We start from the raw sequence: 21,930 nt of genomic DNA on the forward strand, positions 1-21,930 counted from the left end.
TAAAAGCCTGCGGGCGAGGTGCTGATGAAAAGTCCTGCTTAGATCCAGCAGGTCAAGCTCATCTCTCTCTCATTCAACTCACGCGTCACCTTCAAATGTTTTCATCATGTCCTTCACCCGTCACGTGGATGTGACGTTTTCCAAGCAACAAAAAGCTCTTCCCAAAATTAATTTGTGAGCAGATATGATCGGTCATCAAACGCATCTGTCATAAGCAGTAGACTGTATTTAAATATCAAAGTGTGCCATAATTGATATTCATCTTGATTTGAATGTGTCAAAACAAATATATGCTATATTGTTCCAGAAGGTGATTTTTCATCCAGTCTGACAGCGGCGTTTATTAACTCTCGTGTCGTCCTGCAGGTCAAAATTGACCCGTTTTAAAATTTGAAAATGTGGGAAAAAATATATACTGTCACAGTGAAACTTCTGATGTCCACATTTTCAACATTTTTGGGAAATCTTTGAACATTTTTTGGTGGGGAAAAAAAAATGTTAATGTTTAAGAACATTCACAAAAAAATCAATTGTCATGGTAAGGGGAAAACTTTTTTTTTTTTTTAAACTTGAAATCCGTTTTATTGGATTCTTTGACCCCCAAAATGTACACTTTGACACCAAATTTGTCATTATACCCATAACAGAAGCAAAGATATGGGCTTAAGAGTATTTTCAGCGCATTGGCGTCAATTTTTGAAAAAACAAGTTATTTCCGATACAAAGTGTGATCTCACTTGTGTCTTAGGATAAATGTATTTGTACGACCCGCAGGTACTTCCATACCAAAGGGGACCTTTGCATCATGACTTGAAGTCAAAGGCCTATTTTTTGGACTTAACCTCCCTACTAAGAAACACAAGGAATGGACATTAGACCAGTGGGAATCTGTGCTTTGGTTTGATGAGTACAAATTTGAGATCTTTGGTTCCACCCGTTGTGTCTTTGTGCGACGCAGAAAACGTGAACAGATGGTCTCTACATGTATGGTTCCCACCATGAAGCATGGAGGAGGAGGTATGATGGTGTGGGGGTGCTTCGCTGGTGACACTGTTGGGGATTTATTCAAAACTGAAGACACACTGTATATATAATAAGTATTGGCTGATACATTATATCAATATTGGAATCGAAATCGGTTCTGCCAAAATCCAGCACTAGTTGGTCTCCACCTTTTAGTCATTCCGTGACGGATAATGTTTACGTGTGTTGTGTTGTTTTCTATGGGATCTAATGCAATAAGAGAGAAGCAGCAGCAAATGAGGACTGAGATCTCTGCAGTCAGATAATGTGCCTTCTGTGTTAGCTTGCAGTTAGAAAAGCATCAGATATAATTTACATAAAACTGAAGGTTATTTGGAGTTATTTGCGAGCGCGTCTCACATTATCAGTTAAGCAGAAACATCTGTGTGAACACAAATAGCTACAGCAAAAAGCCAAGTGCTATTCAGGCACTTCTGATCCGAGCAGCCAAAACAAAACAGAATGAAGGTGGGATACCAGCAAAAATACAGCTGAGAAAGTCCTTTAGCTGTTGACAGTGAATCAAACTTTTAAAACGGTACATTTTAAGTAGTTTAACGCAGTTTAAAGTGGTCACTGACAGGTCAACGATAAAACGGAACCGAATTGAATAATACTAGATTGAAAAACTAGCTAAAACAGATGATAAAAATGTGATAAAGAGCAACAAAAATGTGATTAAAACAGAAAATACATAGAAAAAAACCTTCAACAGAATCAAAAATATCAACATACAAACAATAAAATAAATGAATAAGACAAAGCGAGCAATATAAACCATAGTTTTTCCAATTTTGGGGGGGATTTATTCCTATGAAACTTGTGTTACTACTTATTTTACACACAAGCACACACTCTTAATGACGACCATTACATTAGCAAAGAGGATACTTAGCTAATTTCATCCTCTTTGCCCAGAAGGAATGATGAGGATGATATCATGGGATAATGTGATTAACACCGCTCATTTGTTACGCTGCCCATTACTGATATATGATGTTTTTCCTTGAGAATAACAGATGTGAACCTAAGTCTTCGGTGCAGTTCTTACCTTGGCTGTGGCCCTCGCCTGATACTCTGGACAGCCATTCACCGTAATTGTTTCATGCATGTACTGGTACACCTGAAAAGAGACGGAGAGAGACAGGTGTTATAATTACACATGAAATCAGCACCCTGCATCTGAGCTCAAACGCTTCATTTCCATAGTCAAATAACGGTGTTCCTCCCTTCACAGCTGATTGCACACACTCGTACTGCATTATACCAGGCTGACTGATGGGAAACACACGGCACACGGAAATCCTATCACTACATGTACCATCTAAAAGTGCAAATATGAAAATAACAAGGTTTTATCTAATTCAATTACACCTTGCGGCATAAAATCCATTAAAAGGACTTTCTGCGAACACATTGGGATTATCAGCAGCAGATCAAATAAATGAGACTTGTTGCATCTAGACACTTAGAGAGGACTATTTCAACTAATGTATTAAAGATGTTTTAGGGCGCAAAGCTCCCGTTAAGCTCCTTTCTCTCTGCTGGCAAATAAAATTCTTCTTTCTGGATGTTTTTGATCCAGCACCCATCTTATTGGCAACTAGAATATATTTCTTTTTTAACCATTTCTGTTTGAATGCAAAAATGTACACTGTAATGTCAACTTAATCTCGCTGTTCTATATTTGTGCAGCACAATGACAAATAAGAAAAGTAAATGTTAAAGAGCCCATATTGTCATTACTTGAAGGGTTATAATTTTAATTTTGGGGTCTACTAGAATATAATTCAATGCTTTATGTTCAAAAAACACATTTTCTGTCTTTTTAAGGCCTCCCACCTGACAATCTATCTCAGCTCTGATTTGTCAGCTGTCCCGACAAAGCAAGGTCATGTTAGTTAGGTGGTGCACACTCAGATGTCTCAATATAAGGGTGTAGCTCTAGCAGAAGTTGCTATAGTAAAGAAAAAATGGTGAACTGCAAGAAAAGTTCTCAGTCTTTGTTTGAGTTTATGTCAGACTAGCTGATAGGTGGACTTTATGCAAATGAGGTACATGATGATGTCACTGCGTAACAGAGGAAAAGCCTGGACTTCAAAACGAGGCATTTCAGGCAGATAAGGAGCCGTAAATTCAGTGGGTATTTGTAGGTTTTCCCTAGATTTTACAAGCACAGAAACACACAAAAAAACATAATATGGACTCTAACTAACCATAACCTGGTCTTGAGGTAAACGACAGCACAAAAAGTCTCCACAGAACAAATCATAATACATTACCGCAGAGACTAAATTACTGTCTTGCTGTACGTCCAGTCAGATGAATAAAAAGGTTTTCTACCTATTCGCTGAAGCAGACAGAATCAGCGCAGACAGCTGACCTTTCCAGTTAACATGTGGCTTTAAAGGACACCTTACAACTGAACTTGTTCAAAGAATAAAAGAGAGAAGGAGGCCGTGCTGAATGACGATGTGTGGTTAATGCACTGTAACACCAAACTACCTCTTTTCTGAAAGACTGTTTTTAATGCAGTCATTCAAACGTACCTCTGCCAAGCTAGTGCACTGCAGCTTTGAGACTTTAAACACAGTCAGATGTGGCATATATTAGGCATATCCGACTAATGTATTCCGGGGAAGGTAATCAGATATCTGCTGCTTCCAAATAATGATCAGTATAATAGGAGGAGGGGGGTTTGAGATGATTTAGGCGTATGGGGCGACGACAAGAAGTCACAGAGGAAATGTTTTTTTTTTGCTGAGCTTCTGGATGAAAATCATAAATTACAGCAAAAAAATCTGATGATTTTCGTGGGCAAATCTCCAAGCGCCAGCGCATCTCCTCGTTTTAACTGCGTAGCACTTGCAGTTAACTGAGCAAATGAGCAAACTCTGAGACAAATGAAACTGCACATTTTTCCCAAACTTTCAGTGTCAAAACAAACACAACCATTATCTACGACATCTTAGATAATGCGGCTCCGAAGTGAATTTTAATCATGTGTTTCCGCTCACCAGACAACGTGTTTCATCAAAGCAAAGCAGCTTGTCGGAAGCTTCGACGTGCCCCAGAACAACATTACAAAGGCCTCGCTTCTCTGAATCATCAAAAAGGGCGTGTACACTTACAGGATACAAACCGTGAGATATTTGTATGTAGGGATCTCAGAGCGGGGAAGAAAAATATCCCTGAGCTTCTGTCGGCTTGTTTGCTCATGAATCTCAAAGACCAAATGAGTGGCTTTTGAGAGTGCGGCGCTACATTTCCGACACGTTTTTGTAGATTTATGGTGCTGATGCATTCTGAGAGGAGGAGGCTGGAGTCCACACAGCTCCCAAATGATACCTTTTTCCCCGAGAACTTCTTCCACCTCTGCACTTTTTGAGGCTGAGCACAGCTTTGTAAATGCCACAAAAGGTTTCCCTCGCCTCTGTTTCTCTGTAGAGCTGCCTCCTTTTCCCCTCATTTCTCTTTTTTTTGCCCAATAAACTCGACTGCAACTGCTAATTACATCTATTTATTCACTCTGCAACCGTCTCTCCCTCTTAGCGCTTCGCTGACATGGAATCTGTAAACGTGGTGTCTTCATCTGTCTGTTAAAATAATGCCTTTTGCGCCTTCAAACATTGGTCTCCGTTATGTAAATGTTTAGTAATAGCTCTGCTCAAACATTACAAGTGTTACAGACAGAGCTGCAAAGCTTATGCAATATTTGGCACCTACTTGAGAAAAAGTGGCACAGCAGAGAGTTGAAAAATAATGATACTAAAAAGAAATCTCTCAGGTCTCTCAGGATCCATCACTGAGGCAATTTTAAACTTATTTTGCAGCTGAAGGTCTAATTAATTATAGCTGTGGGGGAAAAAAAGTTTAAAAAGTTTAAAAAAGACCAACATGGGTCCAGTTGACTTTGACTGGTGCATGTGCAGTGGTGAGGACGGACCTTCACCATAACATTACTTTATTCTACTCACATCATAGCAACTCATGTAGATACACTACCGGTCAAAGGTTTGGGGTCACTTAGAAATGTCCTTGTTTTTAAAAGAAAAGCATTTTTTTCCCCATTGAAAATCCAGTCTAGACATTGTTAATGTGGTAAATGACTATTCTAGCTGGAAATTTTTAATGGAATATCTCCATAGAGGTACAGAGGAACATTTCCAGCAACCATCATCCTGTGTTCTAATGCTACATTGTGTTAGCTAATGGTGTTGGAAGGCTAATTGATGATTAGAAAACACTTGTGCAGTTATGTTAGTTCTTGAATCAGTCTTAAACCCAAAATTATGCCAAATTTTCATCTTTTATTTTAAAAATGTGCTTCTTCTGGCTGGATACGCCATAAAAAAGTGAGAGAAATTGGTAAAACAGATGTCAATGATAGATTTCACAATGTTCCCCATTTTAAAGCATTTTTTTCTAAAATTTGCACATCCAAAATAGTCCATGTGCCTTAAAATTGTCACAAATATTTGCGAAAATGCAGATTTATGCCATTCTAATTGATCCTGATGAGTTCCACCATGTTCCAGAGCATTCTAGCAAAGTATAAACTGACAGGAAAGCAGTTTTTTCAATGAAGATAACATTAAATTGATCAGAAATCCAGTCTAGACATCGTTAATGTGGTAAATGACTATTCAAGCTGAACATTTTTCATGGACTATCTCCATAGGGGTACAGAGGAACATTTCCAGCAACCATCACTCCTGTGTTCTAATGCTACATTGTGTTAGTTAATGGTGTTGAAAGAAACACCATTTCTTGTGCTATCACAAGAAAACCCTTGTGTTAGCACATGCATAAAAGTGTGAGTTTTCATGGAAAACTTGAAATCGTCTGTGTGACAAACTTTTGAACGGTAGTGTATGTGGAATCCAAGACAGAAAAGCAACATTAGGTTTCATCTGGGTTCATGTTTTTGGTCAAAATAAGTCCAATATTCACGTTCTTGATAGTTCTGAGGGAAATATCAAGGTGTTATTTAGCTGAATGGTCCACTGTGTTCACCAGGCAGTGCTGAGAGAGATTTCTGCTGTGGGTTCATCCAAACTTTTCGATAAACACAACTGCCTGCTGCTCCTGAAAGCATCCATTAGCTACATCTCCTGTGGAGAGTTGTGGAAAGAAAAGCTTCAGAGAGGAAGGTTCCAGGTTTGCAACAGCACGAACCGCCGCACCACCTAGTTTATTAAACATATTTAATTTTCTTTGTGCATCGGAAATGAGATTGAAATTAGAATTTTATCGCAGAGCTCTAGAGACGGTGAAACAAGTCACACACTCGGTATCTCTGTGCGCATTTATCCTGAATGAGAGCCATAGAATGGAACAAATAGCTGTGTGCTTTTGAATGTCAGCCTCCTCTCTTGTGGTGGCTGCACTTTGCTCTAAAAAAGGCCAGTTGTCCTGCAGGCATCGTTTCAATTCCTCTTTTCTTTCGCCTAATGTCTTCACTGTGCCTTCTCTACAACACCAACACAGTCCGTCCAGCTGCATGTTTCCGTCCTGTTTAGTTTACCACAGAGATTCCTGGACGTAACAGTGAAACAAACACACTCTTTCTATTAGAGCGCCGGCACCTCCAAGGAGGACGCCACAAAGCCTGAGAATAGTGAGTGAGAGATGCCTACAGGGCAGGCTGGCGTGATGCTGCTTGTAACCATGGCTTCCTGTTTTCTCTGCTGAAAGATGGAGAGCTGGGAGGGGGATGGGGAAAACAGAGAGAGAGAGAGGTCGCAGCCTGGTTGATGTGGTTGGAAAGGGATGAAAACCGCTGCATGACTTTACAAAACCGAGCTACCCATGACACCCATGTCTGCCTCGGCGCACCTTTCATCCTTTAGGTTAATGTGACGTGGGAGGTGGAGGCGCCGTGATAGAATCAACACAAATCCTCCGCCCTCGCTTTTGCACCAAAAAAGACAGTCAGTTACGCTGATTGAAAACCTCTGCCGGGGTAGAAAATCAACTGCAAATTTCGAAGCTGATGAAAGATGCAATCTTGCCGGCCCTGCGTCGCAGCGCTTCCTGTGTTCGTCAAGTGGGACTCCTCTAACCCAATATACTGCGAATTCCACCCCCTCCATCATTTCCAGCTGGTTAGCTCTTCCAGTCATCTCGTCTTGTGTCCTTCCTTTCCCATTTGCAAGGCTGATTGACCCTGACAACTCATTCAGGGTGATGCAGTGAGACTAACGCGGAAACACAAGATTCTACCCCCCCAACCACCACCATCGCCATTGATGAACGTACCGAGAAAAGACAACCGGACTCTTTGTCATTTAGCCCGTCGCTGCTGAATTGGCTCTTTTCCCTGCCGTCCATTCGTCATTCTGACAGCCGGCTTGTCATCATTAACAAGGCCGCTTCATGTTTTGTACATTCTGTTGATGGACGTACAGTGGAGTTTGTAGTCTATAGACGAGATTAGTTTGTCCAGCCTGCCAGCATGTGAGCCCCCGTGGAATCATATCACTGGGTTGGACTCTCAGTTTGACCTACATTTTATGGATCTCGTAACTTTAAAGCAGTTAACAGTGATAGATGGCATACAGAAAAGAGAAGTAAGCGCAGTCAGATTGAATTAGAATATGATTGTATAGAAATGAATAGCAATGATTAAGAAAAAGCTGTAAAGCGGAGGAAGTTCTTGTTAAAGGACTTTACCACACAGCATGTAGTCGTAATTTTAAAACTGACATATTTTTCCACTTCCTGGCAGTTCCTGGATTAAAATTGCTGTTATTATATTTTGAAAAGTAACTTTCAGTGACTTCACAATTGCATGAAATTGGTGTTCCGTCACAATGGTGATGTGTTGTCCAAGTTATCGTTATCATTTCATGGTGATTGAAAGTGTTTTTTTTTTTCCTGCCGTGGTGGGATATTACTCAGATTCAAAAAAATCGGAAGCAGAGTGGTCTAACCTACTTTCTGTAGTTTTTGAGAAAATGGGTTCAAAGTTTTGTGTTTTCTAACATTGGAAGCACCACTGTAACGTTATATTTAGACCATAAAATAGTACAGAAACTATGTGAAAGTCCATTCAAATTTTTCGTGGGTTAGACCACTCTGCTTTGAACCCCTTCAAGCATGGAAACAATTTAAATATGTAAGGAGTAAAATATCTACAGCATGTAGAGTCACACTTGTTTTTTACAGTACTGGTAACACGTGGACTGGAGAACTGCTGTACATGTTGAATTGTTTTTATTCTTTATTTTTGCCAAACAAATAATCAAAGAAATGTAACTTTTTTATGATTTATGACATTGTAACTGTGTCATAAATCACAGAAGACATGTTCAAAGTACTTTCTATATCCAGTCATGGTTGTACTGTTAAAATGGGGGTGCAGGACTTTATATTGCAGTGAAGGATGAGCCTACAGTTAGTAAAAATGTGACAGAAGCAAAAACACCCAAAAACTGCTTTGGTTTCAGATAATCAATCACTCCCTGAGAAAACTACATCCCACACATACATTCAACCCTTGATCCCTCTGCTGCAGTTTCTTATTTTTCATTTCTGGTATAATAAAGGCAGAAATGCCAAAAATAAATAAAAATATAAGTATAAATACATATACAAACTGAGGTAAACAGATTAATTTTGGTTCCTATTAAGAGGTTGCAATAGAAGCGTGCTGTGTGTGAGAGGAACACATGATCCGATAGAAAAGCGAACCCTGTGGTTGTAAATGCTTTATCTTGTCACAAACAAACACGTTCAAAAAGACTTCGACATATCAGCCCATTAAATCCAGCCTAACTGCCGCTTTCCCACTGAGATTCCCCTCCACTCAAAGATTGTGTCTCCTAATTGTTTCCGACACAAACGGAGCATCGGAGGACACAGCTGTTGAGAACTGTGCTCCTCATCCACAAGACCTCCTCTAATGCTCGGCGTAATAACAGTAATAATCTACAGTATGCGGTAGCCAGCACTCAGAAATGCTCCTCCAGCTGGCTCAGCACACTTTGAGATGCTGTTGTATCATCAGCGCTCCCAAACCTGTAATCGACTATAAAGCTTGGCCGTCCTCGACTGCTGCCCACTAATCCCAGAGCGTCTCTCATGGTTTCCCTGGTGACTGTGTTCAGCCAGATCTCTTCGGCTGAAGTGGAACACATCTTTGCTTTCATCAGAGGGCCGTTGCTGAGGCCCCTTTTTCAGAGGTTTCTGAGAATCTCTGTCATTGCACTCCAGTGACTGGCACTGACATCAGTCAGCCAGTTACCAGACGGGCAGTCGGTGCCAGGATGTGGCAGGATTCCCCCGAGCCGACCAGAACAGAGCAGAACAGGGCCGGACACAGTGAGAGGATGAGACTGAGTTTTACCTAACATTCTGTCAGAACTGATTTCTCCTAATTGCCAGCAGTGGCAAACTTTACATTGTTAAGACGAGACTCGGGATGGAAAATAAATGAACTTGTACAATCATGAGTTTAAGCTGCAGCCTTGAAGGCGTATCAAATCCAGTGTCTTGTCAAATCCCACTATTTGTCAACCCTCTGAACAATCCTGGGCTGTGTCCGAAATCAATCACTACACAGATCTTATTCTGATGATGGCAGAGTCAGACCCCTGTACAAAATCTGCTCCAGAACATTCCAAAGTTTCTCAATAGGGCTGAGGTCTGGACTCTGTGGAGGACAATCCATGTGTGAAAATGATGTCTCATGCTCCCTGAATCATTCATTCACAATGTGAGCCCCATGAATCCTGGCATCATCACCTTGGAACATGTCCATGCCATCAGGGAAGATAAACTCCATTGATGGAAAGACCTGGTCATTCAGTATATTCAGGTATCAGCTGACCTCATTCTTTGGGAACATAACGTTGCTGAACCTGACCAGCCCCAGATCATAACTCTAACCCCCACAGGCTGGTAGACACTAGCCATGATGAGTTCATCACTTCATCTGCCTCTCTTCTTACCCTAATGCCCCCATCACTCTGGAACAGGGTAAATCTGGACTCATCAGACCACATGACCTTCTTCCATTGCTCCAGAGTCCAATCTTTATGCTACCTAGCAAACCAAATCAGTGGTTTTCTTAGAGCTACAGCTGTTTAGTCCCAGTCCTTTGAGTTCCCTTCACATTGAGCATGTGGAAATGCTCTTACTTTCACTATTAAACATAGACGTGAGTTCTAGTGTTGATTCCCTGCGATCATCTAAGAGTTTGTTCTGACTACATTTGTTCCTTGAAGATGATGGTTCACCACTATCCTGCCAGGTTTTAAATGGACTGATAATGTTTCTGACAATATCTTATATTGCATTAGACTTTTTAATCTGTGAACATATTTCAGTTGTTTTCCCTATAATATATAAAAAGCAACAAGCATAATTCACCTAGCGAAGGTCAGAAAAAGTCAGCGCTGGTTTACAACACAAAATGCATTGAGTTTTTCCAGTTATTAACTAAAAACACAAAAAACTCTCCCATCGTGACATTTAGTTATAGTGCAGTATCTTCCTCCCACTCCACCTAAAACAAAGCCATAATTTTGCAGTGTTTTCAGATTTTAAGACCTTCTTCATTATTTTGTTTAGCCCATAAAAATAACAAACAGAAAGTAACAGAATCGGGGTTTTTTGGCTTAGAAAATGAATTTATAAAGCACAAATTTCAGCAGCTGGCCTAGAAATCCTTCACTTATTGATAGAGATCAACACTCCTAAAACATATTATGGTTACTTTTATGTGCTCAGCAGCAGTAAAATCTTATTACACATCCTTTAAATTTACAACTCAATTCCCTTAAGAAAATAATGTGAAGCCCTCCTTAACATACCACCCGAGTCCTCTAATTGTCTTTCGTTCCAGGACAAATTACATGTTCACTTTGTTTACAATTAACTCGCAGCACAGAGGCCATTGTGGCATCTGTCATCTGTTTCCCTGCTCTTCTCGCTGCTGTTTGCTTAACAAATTCATGTCACTGGGTAATGCTACAGCGCGCCATGACCGACAGGACACTAAATATACAAGATCTGTGATTATCAGGCTGTGTAGACGTGCCATGCAGAGCAAACGCTCTTGTTTGCTTTACACCCCCGTCCTCCTGGTGAATGATGTTGGGATGACACATCGGTTCGTGGCTGGTTTGTGATTGAAGGCGTTTTAACAAGAGCAGGGGAAGAAAAAGACCTCCTGTTTTTAAAGTTCACACTTTACTTCTTCCCTGTAAAATGTGATTAAAACTGATCTCTAACAGTGATTTGCTTAATTAAAATTCAGTGTAATGAGGTTATCAAACCTTCAAACCCAATGAAATGCTCATAATGTTTTCCGGCCCTGTGATCATTTAAATGCTCCGAGTGAATTTTTCATGCACTCAGAAATATACTGTCTCTGATTTTAGCTGTTCAGCTCCAGACGAAATGACTTTTTCATTATGCTGTTGATTGATGTAGCACAACGGCGACTTCAAGCTACATGCTCTGATTTTGTTATTGCAGCTCCGAGCTTCCTGTTGGGTTGAGTTTCAAAGAACCAGCAGTGACCTGAGAGCACAGTCTGGTGCCAATGGAGAACACAACACCAACCGGGAGTGTTATCTTTCACCTTTAGGCAGGACATGAAGCAACACCAATAAAAGGTTGTGTTGCAGCGTGTTGCACCAGCTGACTGAATAGCTGGAAGTTTGGATATCAAATCAGTGGTCAGATTCATTTGAATAGCACAAGGTGAATATCGGCTTCATTAAAAGGAACAACAACATTTTAAAGGTCCAGTATTTTACCCCCGATGAACGAGTGTGTATTTCAAGTTTCAGCTAGAAGTACTGCACAGACTGTTCCTTCCATCATGCCTGTAATACCCCTGGTGTTAGCCCTGTTTCAGCATCTCTAGCCTTAAATCCAACTAAGCTGCTGTTGCTGCTGACACATTTCTCAGAAGAAAAAGAGGCTGTGATGCTACCGCAGGCTGCAAACCTGAACGGCTCATTCAGAGACACACATTCTGGTCTGTGAAGAAAGTAAAGAAACAAGGGGATGGTCTTTTCTGTTATTGTCAGGGTCTCTCGACACACCAGGATGTAGAATTTACAACCTTAGTTATCGGGTGCCTGGTATTATATACACTACTGTTCAAAAGTTTTCATGTTTTCCATGAAAAGTCACAATTTTATTCATGTGCTAACATAACTGCACAAGGGTTTTCTAATCATCAGTGAGCCTTTCAACACCATTATCTAACACAATGTAGCATTAGAACACAGGAGTGACTGTACTTCACTGAAAAAAAATGCTTTTCTTTCAAAAATAAAGACATTTCTAAGACATTTCAAAAAATCCCCCGCAAAAAAAACAACACAAAGCAAAAACAACCCCCAAAACGAGAAGCAATCGTATCAGCCCCAAACAAAACATAAACAATTCCACAATAAACAAACAACAAACCCGAACTAAACAAAAGAAAGCAATCAAGTATCACTTCACTCTATTGCAGTTATTTTGAAAAACAATGAAAAACTAGATTTTGTGTAAGATAATTTGTCATCTAAAACTGCCTAGAACTATTTCGTCAAGCTTCGGCCCCAATTTTAATGAACAATGACTCAAGCGTCCAATTTTCAGTTGCAACATACTTCAAATGTAAGTGCAACCATTGTCACAGTGGTATAATCCATCGTACGTTTTCCACCTAGAAGTGTTTTGATTTGTTCTTCTGGTGGTTTGATTGGAATCAACAGGGAAAAAAAGGTACAAAAGTGTTGGGTTAGACAACACGGCAGCCATGACTGCTGAGCTGAAAGAACAGCAACTTCACCAACAGCAGCTCTGAGGTGAAATCACCGCAGCGCTGAGCTTCATGACTGATAGGGCGGCCGGCGCAAAAACAACATTGCTTTTTTCAGCGCCTGTATGAGAAATGCCATCAAAAAGAAGGGGAGTTTCAGAGATGGAAAAAGAAAAAAGTCGACTCACCTCTCTGATGGCCGTGCAGAACTCGCTCTGAAGGACCTTCTTCAGAGACTGGAGCTTGTGACCAGGGACGTCGCCCGACTCCTGCAGCTTCTCCAGCAGCTCGATAGCCCTGGCAACATCTGGATGGGAGAACACAAAGGGGTGTGAGTGTGTGTGTGTGTGTCAGGTTTGCCACGCCAAACGAACAGAGGAGGAAAAAAATGCCCCTTTCAATTACATTAACAGCACAGCCATGACAAAGGCGCTCGAGCGAATCAATGGGTGGAACAATGGAAATAGACTCAGCGGACGGCGGCGCTTGCAAGAAAGACAGAATCCCACCCATGGATCGTTTGCATTGGCTTAACTCTGTGCACGAGGGCTCATTTGTTCAAAAGGAACACTTCCTGGACTGGATGGAGTGTTCACCGGCCGGCTTTACGACGTATTTACACTAAACCCTGAGCCTTAAGTTAGAGGCTGTGACACTGAGGTCTTCTGAGCTCTCCTCCCCTAATGAGCTTGTGCTGAACGACTCCGCCAGTCCGACTGATTAATTTCTCGTCCTCTGGAACCGGCAGGCTGAGTAGAGATACATAGTGGAAGGAGAGGGAAGTGATTTGGTGCTCAATCACTGCACTTGGATTGTTGGGTCAATAACATGTTTTATTCAGCTCGTGCGTCCAGAGACCAGTGGCCACACAAAGACAGATGACAGGTGCAATTTTACAGTTTCTCCCGCATTGAGTTTCACACCAAAACACACTGCCGAGGCTTGTTATTGCTGCTATCACAAGATCACACCCACAGCTAATGATTATTTTCATTTTTCTGTCTGCAGTTTGTCGATTAACTAATAATTATTTCACATAAAAATGTTAAAAAAGGAACACCAGTTCCATTTCATGTGGTCCAAACTGTTAAAATATTCAATTTTCAACATGATAAAACACAGGAATGAATTAAACATATCAGCTTGACACATAATGAATGAATGTTTGCACTCTTTAACCTTCTGAACCCTAAAAGCTGCAAGCACCAAAATCACACCATTAGTCAGAGTCAGAGACTGTAAAAACAGAAAATCTGGCAAAAATGAAGTGTTTGCTCTAACCAGATTCTGTAAAAAAAAAAATAAAATTATGTGTGACTTGCTGCAACCGTGAAACCATTAGTGACTCAGCTTAGACAAAGAGTCAAGGAACAAAAATTCAGTGACTTTTCAGCTGAACGGCAGGTTGTGTTTGCACAGTATGGAAATAAATTGAGAATTAAATACGTCAATATCTATTTTTCCAGTATTAGCAACACCTACGGACACTTTGAAAATTTTGCACATTTTTGATTAAATTTTTTTTCAAACATTCTAAAATAAATAGTCAAAGAAATTCATGAATAGTCAAAGAAAACTCCTCTTTTCTCTTTTTTAAAAATTATAATTTGTGATATTAAAACTGCGGGACTTCATTAAATAAAATTAAAAAAGATCCCACAGTGATTATAAATGTAACAAGAGTAGAAAATGCCCAGAAACTGCTTGGGGCTCAAAGTTTGCTTTGGGAATAAATGCTTTTTTTCAGCTAACTTCACAGTTTATCAAATTAAGTCGAGTCAAATTTGATTTATATACACCAATATTACAAATTGCCTTTTTGCCTTAGGTGGCTTGACAATCTGAACAGCACCCTCCATATTTAACGCTCAGTATACACAAGGAAAAACTCTCCCAGAAGAAGAATAAAAACTGCAGGAAACTTCAGGAAGACATCAGAGGAAGGATCCCTGGAGAAACACTGTGTTCAGTTGATGCTGTGAGCACACCGACACAGTAAATTTACAATATGGACAGCCAGAATGACTAAATTATAGAGTGTCTATAAACATATACCAAGAGTTTATCGTGCTCATTTAAAATGATGGGCCAGCAGCAACAAAACGCCCACACCACATTTTGACTGACAGCTGAGCAGCTGGTTTAGATTCATGCCACCACACTGAGCAAAAACAGAATCTTTTTTTTTCTAACGACCCTCCCAAAGCTCCAACTATGCTTCCAACCGTCACCCTGTCTGCCATCGATCGATACACAACAGCCACAAGTGGACACATTCTCTAGATTGCAGTGTTTGACAGTAGCCACTCAGGCTTGTGCGTCATATGCAAGCCAGAAAAATAGCATAAAAAAAAGAAGCGAAGACACGACTTGTTTACCTCAAAGTGCAGCAAATAGATAAGATTTTAGTTGGTTTGACGCAATTTAACAAAGTAAAATGGCATTGGACAGCCCACTGCACCACCCAACCAAGAAATGTCCCAATAACAGCTAAGCTCGATCTCAACGCTCCTATATCTACACAGTAAAGAGAATGGCCCCCTCTGTTGACGTTTTAACAAGCAGAGACTACAATCTGATCTCTTATCTCACTGCAAGATTGTACCAACATCTCTTGTCGTGATGAACACACACTGTGCTTTGAGACATTATACAAACACCCACACTTATGTTTCCATCATTTCATAACACATTACACTGATTTGAATTGATTTCCTGGAAACCTACCCTGACGATAAACACCAAAAATTTCATGATTTATATTAAGCAAACTTCCGCAAAAACCTATCCACAAAAGGAAGGCAGGTATCTATAATGTGACTGTGTGAACATTAGTAATATACACATGATATTGAATTCTGGGATTACCGAATAACGACAGAGAGAAGAGCTCTTCCTGAACGCAGGCTGCTGTGAATACTGTATAAAGCCATACAAGGAAAATGTGAAACACACATATATTGTAGAGTAATGCTTTGTATTATTTCACCTTTATGCTGTGTATAATTAGCTTGCCTCGCAGAAATCCAGTGGCTGTTTCTATTTCAAGCGCTCTGTAATAAAGCACCGAGGATTATATTGATCCTCTCGGAATTGCAGGTTCTGTTCCCGGCGAGACCACGGTGAGAAGTATTCCGGTGAGAGTTACACTGGCAGATGAGAGTCTTCAGGATAATGCTAATGAGCCATTAATCAAATAAGTATGAGCATCGTATTGAGATGTGGTCGCATGTGTGTGTGTGTATATATAAAAACGTCACATCGTCTGTCTGTCTTCGATTTTGCCTGCTAGTAATCACAGTTCCTATCACTTCCAGTCCAACCAGCAGTTGCCCACAGCGTGTTCCCGCCACTTCCATTCACCTGATCCCCGCATTCACCTGCACACCTGCTTCTAATCCCCAGAGGGTCTGTTCACCAAACCCCGCCAAGCTAGTTACTGTTGCTATGCCCGGCTGGCTTTTCTTTCTCACTCAGCACCAGCAGCGTGAAATGATAGGAGTGGCACATTTACGCCTCCGAATCGGTCACTGGATTCACTTTGGCCTGCTGAGATTGTTCATGTTTTCAACCACCATGTTTTCACTTTTAACAGTACAAGAGAAAAGGATTTAGGGATGAGGAACACCAGATGCAATGTTCAAACAACATCTTTAGCACAAGCAAAAGCATTCAGAGAGCACAGCACTCTTCCAAGGCTGCCCAGTCGTATAATTTCCGAGAGGTGAAATCTTTCAAAAATTTTTGGTCCACAGCGGTGAATTGGTAGTAGGATTGCAATCATGTGTTCGCTTGTAGTCGTAGTTACAGTGACGCCATGCCGCTATCTTGCAATGATACAGAAATCTTTAACAAATCTGTGGATCCAGACTATAAGCCACATTACTGTCAAAATCTAATCATTTGGTCCTTGTGTCATTTCTGACCTTCCCTGAAAATTTCATCCAAATCTGTAAGTCCATTTTTGAGTAATGTTGCTAACAGACAGACAGACAGACAAACCAACGCCAATCGTCACATAACTCCGCTGCGTTCCTTGGTGGAGTAATGAAGGAGCAGCTTCTGCACAGTAGAGAGATGCTACACAGGTGTGGATGCTTTTCTTTTCTTTAATGTAATCCCACAAGCAAATGTAGTTAGCCAACAATGTGATCCTTGGCCAACAAAGGTCACATATTGGTGCCTCTTTTCAGCAAAATAATTTAAATCTTACATGTTCTTTCATTTTTTGACACAAAATACTGCAAAGATGGTTCATTTCACCATGACTGTATAAGCCCTGGTTTTAGTCCAGTTCTAAAAGGGTTCTTTGAGTATCTGTCGCTTTGAATCCAGTTCAGCTGCTGCTGTTCATGCCCCTTTCAGGAAGAAAACTCTCTGTATCTGCGATTGTGTGGAGCGAGAACTTTCTTTCACTTCTTTTTTTAGAGTTATGTTTTTGGTATTTATTATATAGGACAGTGAAGAAAGAGACAGGAAACATGAGTAGAAGAGTGGGGGAATGACATGCGCAAAATGGCCAAGAGCTGGATTTGAACCCATGACCACTGTATCAGGGACTATAGTTGCTGTTTATGGGTCACCTGGCCAGCCAGCTGAGCTATCTGGGCATACCTTCCTTTCACGTTAAACTTTCTCTCTGAGCGGCATTTTACATGGAACTACTGCTAAATTCACAGCACAGTTGTTTTTAACTCATGTTTATGCTGAGTTTGTCAGATGATGCTGGCGTTGTATAATCAGCATTCTAGCGATGCAGCAGCAGCTTGAAATTGGTTCTTAAGTGACTGATGGCTAACATGTTGTCTTTATGAATTTAAAATATGTATGTTACAGCTGCTGGTGGCTGTTTGTTTAGAACTGGTGATTGATTCCAGCTGGCCGAAGACTGAGCTCCAGATCTCACCTGGCACCCATGAGGAGTGATTAGTTCTCCACATCTCCCAACCCGTTGGATTGGTTCGCCACCACAACTCCTCCTCCCAGAAGACCCCAGCAATCACCACACGTGAGTATACATCTGCAACCAAAACTCTCAGTCGAGGCGGCTGGTATTTGATCTAACCAGTTTGCCCTGGTGCCTCTTTGTGATTTGTGTGTATTCCTGTATGGTCCGTCGTTTCTGTAGCCATTGAGCTCAAGTGTTGGTGCCAACATCTGCAGCTTACATTGGAGCAGACAATCCTTTTTTTTTTTTTTTTTTTTTTTTACACTTTTGCTTTTGTGTTTTCACCATTTCAAAAATGTAGAGAAAGCCTGATATTAACGGGCTTGCTGTGTCTAGTTACTGCTACTGCTTCACCATAATTGGACTATCAGCCTCTGGGAAAGAGATTTAGCAAATCTTCAGGTTGCTCAGGATGTGTCTATAATTGCTATTCCAGTCTTTTAGTCTGTTTTCCTCTCTTTCTCCCTGTTTATTTTTGACCCTTTTTGACCCTTTTTGGACACTCTGCCAGCTTGATTATGACCCCTGGCACTGGGCTGACTGTTCTGAATGCTAACCGGTGTCTGCCTCAGCGTCTGAGAAAACTTTGCTTTTAATTCACCTGTCAACATCTAATTCGCAGTTTTGGGTCTATAATTTCTGCCTCCAGCCTAAAGCAAATGAGGTAAATAGGATTTAGACTTTAATGCTGAGAAATTGCATTTTGAAAAATCAATAGTTACATCTCATGTCCAAAACAGTGTCCTAGCTACTCTGGATGATTCACAAAGCACCACATTTTAATTGGGACTATTTCTTCTGCAGAAAGTACACTGAACAAAAATATAAACACAGCATGCAAATGGTCTTTTTTCTGATTCAGAGAAAAAGCAAAACATCTAATTTCTATTGTTATGGGTAGAAAAATGTGCAGACACTCCTTGGACTAGTGACTATAAAAGGGCACCTTAAAATGCAGCTTTATTCAAACACGACGCTACAGATGACGTGAGAAAGACGGGAATGAGTTGTTAGTTTTTAGGATAGTAGCCAGGTGTTTCAATTTCCACAACTCCACCATGTGTCATCTCAGAAATCCTGATCCTGTTTGCCAAAATGTCTGTCAACTTCACCGAGTCCTTCGGGAAGAGTGGGACAACATTCAACAAGCAGCATCAACAACCTTATTGGCTGTATGTGTTGCAGATGTGTGACTAGAACTCGTGATTTCTGGTCTCTGATTCTGTTCTCCATCTGCCCATTATGAACTTATAATAAATTACATACTTCTTTCCACCAACTTTCAGTTTAAATCGGAGTAGACTGAAGCATGAAGGCCTCATAAATCCCAGTAAGACACAAATAACAGACACAGAGAGTAATAAAATATCAAAAAATAAAAATATTACATAAAATATTTAAGACAAATGAATCAACTAAAATTAGAACAGCTTTCAGTAAAGCAAGATAAATTCAAAAGTCTGAAACTGTCCTCGGAATAAAAACTTTGCTTGTTTCATGAAGTCTATTTTTTTGTAGAGATGCTGTGTGTCGGAACAACAAACCTCTATTCCTCCGTGTCAAACAAGAACGCCTAGAATTCAATAAAACATCACATGCTGTGCCTATATATTGTTGTTCAGTGTAGCTCGAGTGAAAACTGCTTGCAGCAAAATTTGTGCATTATCCTGAGAAACCGGGAGAATTACTATCTGACACCACTAAAGGTTTGTGAAACTTGTAATCCCATCATCCGGGCAAGGACTCCCATAAAAAGCAGGATGCTAACCTCAGAAGGTTATGTAAAAGTGGTGAACTAACCCTATAAGGTTAATGACATTCAGACAAACAGAGCCTCATTTCTGCCCATATGATGCTACTTATCCATTCATTGCACCATACGGGATTTTAAAGCACTAATACACTCCTAAATATGCAGCATTAATATTTCTTATCAAGGTGAACGGGTCATTTTTTTTTACCTCTATGCCTGCGTATCAGAATCACTGATTCTGAATAGCTCATAATGAGTTGGTACACTTCCAAGCAGCAAGGGCATTGGTCTGGGAGGTTTAGGAGCATTTCTTTCTCATTAAACGAAGGTCAAGGGCCATCCACTTTTTTTTCCTCTGCCGCTATTTGCCTTCTCGTGCTCATTAGCACCATTTTCTTTATCCACATCAAGGAGTTTTGCAGGGAAATTGGAACTTAACTTCAAAGATTGATATTGAAGAGATTTTTTTTCTTTTTGCTGGTGCTTTCATCTCGCTGATCAAAAGTGATGCCTGCCCATTTCCTGATATGATCTTTCAAATTAGACTGACTTTGAATTACATAAGCTTTGCATCAAACAGACGAGCTGCGCGGTTAAAATTCAATTATTACTTTTTAAATGTTGCTTACAGTGACAGCTATCGTAAATATACAAAGAGAAACCGTGATTATTACAAGACAGTGTCATTGCAGGCGGCTACGCTAAACAGAATGGTAATAAGCAGTACTCATACACCTCTGTGGCTGTCACTGACCAGCTCAGAGGTAATGAAATGTCTGCTGTACTGGAACATTTTCCCCTTTACCGCTCCCACAGATAGCTTATCTCAAACATGGAAAATATGAAAGATATTATGCTTCAGTGCTACAGCCTTTTACTCCACAGTGGAGATACTGCTATGAGAGTACAAGCAAATCAAGACATGGCTCTAATGTTGCATGCATACACTGGATTATATAGTGCACTGCAAGAAAGCACTTCCTTTTTGTTTAGGTCTCCGTTTCAACCCTGCAACTCAAATCAAGTACATGGATTTGAGAGAAAACGTCCCCCGAGTGCACTTCACTGCTAAATGCGAAAGTGGGCCATCAGATGAGCCGTGTGACCGATCACAAGGGTATTAAAATCCAGGCTCGGAAGCATCGAAGGGTGATTTTTTTATTTCCATGACGAAGCAGCTCAGATGACCGCGGGGATCGCAGTTACGTCACATTAACAGGGAAAGATTCCCGAATCAGATGCGTACTGAAATGACATATGACGTTACCTAATAGTCCAGCAGACATAGAGAGAGAGAGAGAGGAGGGGGAAAGAGCAGCTGAATGACCTTGTGCACTCCAATAACACTGACATAACCATGGCAAAGACCACGCTCATCTCATGCTGTACCTTCAACTGAGGAAAGAAGGCTGACAGAACAAATGAAGCGGAGTTCAAGATAACACCGAGTGTGTGCTCAGCTCCCACATGGTGCGCCTGTTTCATGCTATGAATAACTTCAGCTGGAGGGAAATGCAGGAAACGTGATCCCATCCTTGACTAACCACCTCCACTATACAATAACAACACACATGAAAACCGCTGGATATGACATGTGTTACAGCATTTCATTAATGCACTCTGAACAGTTGTGCTTAATATTAAGCTACATTTCACTTCGGCACCACAGCAAAGGCTGTATTTAATTGCAATTTTAAGGTACTTGCATTTTGCTATGTCACTAGATTTAAATTGCACTACTCCACTACATTTATGGACAGCTTCAGTTGCTGCTTAATCTACGATGATCTTAAAAAATACATTGCATTATTATACAGAGTGCATCAGTAATATGTCACCATCACTATGATGCTTTTTTTCCCCGATTTTGTGGGATTCTATGACATGATATATTTTTAATTAACTTCCATTGCAGTCGCTTACAATTAGATTTTAGTTTAATATACAGGGTCAACATCACAGATGGCTAGCTGTATATTTTTAGTACTTTCTAGTGTGATCCAGTGAGAGAACACAGTTCCCTACATGCGTAGTAGGTTGGCATCTCTGTATCCCACGCATGCATACTACTGCCATTGTAGAGGAGTCACCACACAGACTGTCTGCATGGACACAAGGTACGTGGAGGACTCCTGTGTACTTCAGCAGATGACCGAAATGATGCCACATAGACCCTCATGGATGTGGAAAGTATACAGAGGCCTTAAAGCCAATTCACAAGGATAAGCGTGATGTAAATTTTGCGACAGTGGATAGTTATAAATAACTTTCAATTTCAATTTTATTCAATTGTATATATAATATTTAGAAGAATCTTTCTGTAAAAATTCCATGTGGTGTTTGGTTATAGGCAGCCATGTTAATTTTAGGCCTGAAAACAGCAAAAATGTCAACTATGATACCTGTCAACTATGTTACAAAAAGTCCCGCAATTAT

The 21,930-nt window shown here is 40.5% G+C and overlaps 1 protein-coding gene across 2 annotated transcripts in view; it reads right to left on the reverse strand.

Annotated features, from left to right (window-relative positions):
- lin7a (lin-7 homolog A (C. elegans)) overlaps positions 1-13,101 on the reverse strand; it is a 30,256-nt gene extending 17,155 nt beyond the window's left edge. For both annotated transcript variants that reach the window (XM_055006700.1, XM_055006701.1), the window contains exons 1-2: positions 12,982-13,101; positions 2,075-2,146 (exon numbers count right to left, since the gene is read on the reverse strand). In XM_055006700.1, the coding sequence (XP_054862675.1) occupies positions 2,075-2,134 (60 nt within the window). In that variant the 5' untranslated portion in view covers positions 2,135-2,146; positions 12,982-13,101. The remainder of the gene's footprint in view (positions 1-2,074; positions 2,147-12,981) is intronic.
- Positions 13,102-21,930: the final 8,829 nt, after the last annotated feature.

The sequence above is a fragment of the Amphiprion ocellaris genome, chromosome 21 (genome assembly GCF_022539595.1).
Source record: "Amphiprion ocellaris isolate individual 3 ecotype Okinawa chromosome 21, ASM2253959v1, whole genome shotgun sequence".
NCBI classification, from domain to species: domain Eukaryota; kingdom Metazoa; phylum Chordata; class Actinopteri; family Pomacentridae; genus Amphiprion; species Amphiprion ocellaris.